This window comes from Hordeum vulgare, chromosome 2H (genome assembly GCF_904849725.1).
Source record: "Hordeum vulgare subsp. vulgare chromosome 2H, MorexV3_pseudomolecules_assembly, whole genome shotgun sequence".
Classification (NCBI taxonomy): domain Eukaryota; kingdom Viridiplantae; phylum Streptophyta; class Magnoliopsida; order Poales; family Poaceae; genus Hordeum; species Hordeum vulgare.
In genome coordinates this window covers 25,889,052-25,893,471 of record NC_058519.1, presented here as the reverse complement: position 1 = coordinate 25,893,471, position 4,420 = coordinate 25,889,052, and the positions used below count along the sequence as shown (strand labels likewise).

Here is a 4,420-nt window from a genome sequence, read left to right as displayed (position 1 = left end):
TTTAGCACTGGGATCAAGCATGTATATAAGTGCATCAGGCTAAACTAGCAATGATGCAACAGGATAGGTGCAGATGCAGCTCCGCCCCTGGCCTACACCAGGCACCGAAGTCCTCCGAAAATCCCGTTGGGTGAAACGGATTGGAAGACGATACATGCCTGTACTTCGTTTACGTCCATCCGATTAGCAACCGACGGTCCATGTCCCCGACACGTGTCACCACCTCGAAGAACAGTCCACCTCCGCTCAAAAGGAGGAGAAACGTTACAAGTCTGAGTCAGATGGCCGTTCCAATTCAAACTCCCGATGCAATCCCATCGTCCCTTTAAATCTCGAGCTACCTGCCGTGAAAGAACTCACGCAAACCCACAAGTCCTTCTGCTCGATCACCGCATGCTTGTGCCGACGAACCCACCGGCGCCGCGGCTCATGGGGCGCCGCGGATCCGCGAGCGGGTGGCTCGTCCTCCTGGCCGCTCTTCTCGCCGCCTCTCTAGTCCCGCCGTGTGCGGCCGCTGAGGTGAAGACCAGCCCGACGGAGTGGAGCCTCCACCTCCCCCTGCCCAGCGGCGTCTCCGGCGCCGAGAGCCTGGCCTTCGACGCGCGTGGCCAGGGCCCCTACACCGGCGTCTCCGACGGCCGCGTCCTCAAGTGGGGTGGCGGCGCCGTCGGCTGGACGACCTTTGCCCACCACGCCAACTACAGGAAGTTCCCCATGTGCACCGAGCCCGTGGCGCCGTCGCAGGACACGGAGAGCCTGTGCGGACGGCCGCTGGGGCTCGCGTTCCACCGCAAGTCCGGCGATCTCTACATCGCCGACGCGTACAAGGGGCTCATGAGGGTCGGCCCCGACGGCGGCGAGGCCGAGGTGCTCGCCACCGGTGCCGGCGGCGTCCCGTTCAACTTCGTCAACGGCATCGACATCGATCAGGCTACCGGCGATGTTTACTTCACCGACAGCAGCGTGACATATCCACGAAGGTACGTACAAATACAATACAATGAGGACTGGTGCAATCGTACGTGCAATGTGCATGCTTAAATTCACGAAACTAATTAAAACTACCGATCCATATGCAGGTTTAATACGGAGATCATGATGAACGCGGACGCAACGGGGAGGCTGCTAAAGTACGACGCTCAGACGAAGCAGGTGACCGTGCTCAAGGACGGCTTGCCATACCCCAACGGCGTCGCGGTGAGCCACGACAGGACGTACGTCGTCGTCGCCCACACCGTGCCGTGCCAGGCGCACAGGTACTACCTCCAGGGACCAAAGGCTGGCCGCTACGAGCTGCTCGCCGACCTGCCGGGCTACCCGGACAACGTGCGGCGGGACGACAAGGGCGGCTACTGGGTGGCGCTGAACCAGGAGAAGGGGCGCCCGGGCGTGACCACGCCCCCCGTGAAGCACTTGGTCGGCGTCCGGCTCGACGGCGGCGGTGTGGAGGTCGAGGAGCTGACGGCGGCCAAGGGCGTGACCCTCAGCGAGGTGACCGAGAGGAAAGGACAGCTGTGGCTCGGCTCCGTCGAGCTCGATTATATCGGCCTAGTTGCCTAGTCTTTTCCTTATACTTATATAATTGATAGCACATTAAGAGTAGTACAGTTTTTATTAGAAGATCGTCATACTGTGGACAGTTATGCAATTTAATTCGTTGGTGGATGTAATTGAGCTCGTTTTTAGAGAAAATTATGCTTTTGGTCCCTCAAGTTCTTAAAAGGATAGACTTGGTGTCTCAAATTTTTTTATAGGTATTTGATCTTTCAAGTCTTAAAACCGGATAAATTTGATTCAAAACCAGATTTTAAGCACGTTGACCGGGATTGACGGGTTTGACCGATGATAGCAAATTCAAAAAAATAGCAAAAAAATTCAAAAAAATCTAAAATTTCGTGACTACCAAGATGCTTGGGTGCGCTAGGTGCGTGTAAATTTTTGTGGTAGCTACAAAATTTCAGATTTCTTTTTTTTTTTGCAACTTTTTGAATTTATTATTCATCGGTTAAACTCGGTCAACATTCAAAATATGGTTCGGGGCGAAACTTATCCGGTTTTGGGACTTGACGAAGGACCAAATGTCTAATATTTTTTTTGAGGGATCAAATTTATACTTTCTGAAACTTGAGGGACAAAACATACTTTTATCTTTTTAGTATACACTAATAAAATACTTGCACAAGCAACCAGAATATGATCCTTACAGCGAACCAGTAAAAATTCATCCGGTGTCGTAGGACTAATAATTGTTTAGAGTAAAACTAGAGAGTCAACGGAAAGAGATGTAAAAATGAACAATCATCTCTATTAATGACTGGTTACAAGTACTCCCATCCGTCCCAAAATAAGTGTCTCAACTTTGTATTAGCTCTAATACAAAGTTGTACTAAGCTTGAGACAGTTATTTTGGAACGGAGGGAGTAGTATATACAACCTTAAGGGAATGCATTCAAAAGACACGAATGATTAGGAATAGTAAAGATTCTTCATAATTAATACATGGGTTAACTAAACTCAACGAATAACATTCGAGGAGCTCTAGAAGAAAATGGATTTATTGTGAGACATTTTTTTGCCATGAGCTTTACGAATGTCGAAACACCACATCAATTTTTACGCATCTAGCGCACCCAAACATCTTGGTACCTAAAAAATCCAGTTTCCTTGTATTTTTGCTATTTTTGTAGTTTACTATTCATCGATTAAACCCGGTCAATGTGGTCAAACCTGGTCAACATGGTCAAAATATGGTTCTCGACTAAACTTATCCGGTTTTGAGAGTTGATGAAGAACCAAATGTCTACCGAATTTTTTTGAGGAAAGTTTATAATTCCTAGAACTTGAAAGACAAAAACGTACTTTACTTTTTAATATACACTAAAAAAATACTTGCACAAGCAAGCAGGATCCTTACAGCGAACTATTAAGAGCAACTCTAGCAGACCCCGCATCCCGTCCCGACCCAGAAAATAACCGCCAAAATGCGGGTCGGGACGGAAAAACCTGCCCGATCAGACCACACATCCCGCCCCTCGCCGTTGCGGTGCCCTGCATATAAGCGGAAGCGGTTGGTGGGAGAGACATTTCAGCCCGCGCGGGGTCTGAAAAAACATATTCCACGAATATGCTTTTTTACGTATCCGTTATGCAGGGTCTGCATCCGCGGCCGTGAGCGCCGGCCCGCAAAGACGTTTTTCCACGAACTGCAAACACGTTTTGCGGGCCGGAGGGATGCGGGGTCTGCTAGAGTTGCTCTAAAAATAGTCATCCGGTGTTCACCTCCTCCGTCGGGGAGTAGGCGCTTGGGTCGAGATCGTGGTTAGGATAATCGAAGGCAAGCTGCGGTAGAGGGCGGCAGCGACAATCCCCGCGTGAGAGGTGGCCGTGGGGGCGGCTTGAGACGAGAGCCTGGAAATGGTGCCACGGGAACGTGTCGGGCTCTCTGGCTATGACGTAGAGGTCGTCGTCGACCGTGAAGGAGATCGTCCATGACCTAGGCTTGTTCGTCTTGGCCTTCTCGCCTCTTGCAGGGTCGTGAGGCGTCATCATAGAGGAGGGTGCGACCCTCGTGATCCAAGGCGACGATGCCATTGTCCTTGAAGCATTACATGAAAAACATACTATACGCCGCGAGTGCAAAGCATCCGACGAAGGATGAATCAGTGTAGGCCGTATAGTATGTGACTCTCGACATATAGTTCGGTCGCCGATGGTGAGGAGGGTCGTCGGATCCATGCATGTGGATCATTTTTAGTTTTTATAGTCTAGGTTTTTAGGTTGTTCATCGTCTTGGCTTCGGCAGCGGCGATGGCGATGCTGAATAATGATTATTCGGATCCTTCCCCGATGAGTTAATCGGTCCTATGGTTGGAGAAGGATTTGAAAACCAGACTGTTCAAGCAAAGATGGCGTGGCGGCGACAGCATCCTCGTGGTGGACATGTGTCCTCGGGCTCCTCCGTTGCGACAATGCTTGGTCCAGCGTCGGCGCGGAGCTTGGGAGGTAGTCCAGGAGCGGATGCAGATTGTGGTCTGCATCGACGGCATCTGGAAGACGGAACATGTGTTGGGTTCGTGGTTCGTAGATGACATGTATGGTTTCCTACTTCGACGTCTTAGTCGTGGTGTGGTGCCAGATCTGGAGTTTGATGGCGTGTCCGGGGTGTTGCGCCGGTGTGATTCGTTCAATGACAAGGGCTTGACTTTTGGTGAGCCACCTTGAAGATCCGCAAAGCTGCATATCCGCGATGGAACCACGTCGAGCTCGGGTGATAAGGTTATTCGTTATTCTTTTATTAGGTGGTTGCTGTGGTGGTGCTGGAGGCAGGCGACGGACGTTGGTGTCAAACTCAAAGATGTTCTTCTATCTTTTTAGTTTTGTCATGTCGGTCTTTATGTAACTTGTACTTTAATCTTAATGA

General features: G+C 50.5%; 1 protein-coding gene across 1 annotated transcript; it reads left to right on the top strand.

The window, feature by feature from the left end:
* Nucleotides 1–429: 429 nt before the first annotated feature.
* On the top strand, nt 430–1,697 carry LOC123429362 (protein STRICTOSIDINE SYNTHASE-LIKE 10-like). The gene is made up of 2 exons (XM_045113406.1): nt 430–980; nt 1,080–1,697. Exons 1-2 carry the CDS (start codon nt 430–432, stop codon nt 1,558–1,560), a joined length of 1,032 nt encoding a protein of 343 aa, XP_044969341.1. The 3' UTR covers nt 1,561–1,697.
* Nucleotides 1,698–4,420: the final 2,723 nt, after the last annotated feature.

Bases quoted from the DNA above. Each gene is read 5' to 3' on its own strand.
- LOC123429362 (XM_045113406.1), top strand. From the start codon at position 430: ATGGGGCGCCGCGGATCCGCGAGCGGGTGGCTCGTCCTCCTGGCCGCT. The intron at 981-1,079 runs GTACGTACAAAT...ATCCATATGCAG, and splicing joins AGCGTGACATATCCACGAAG to GTTTAATACGGAGATCATGA.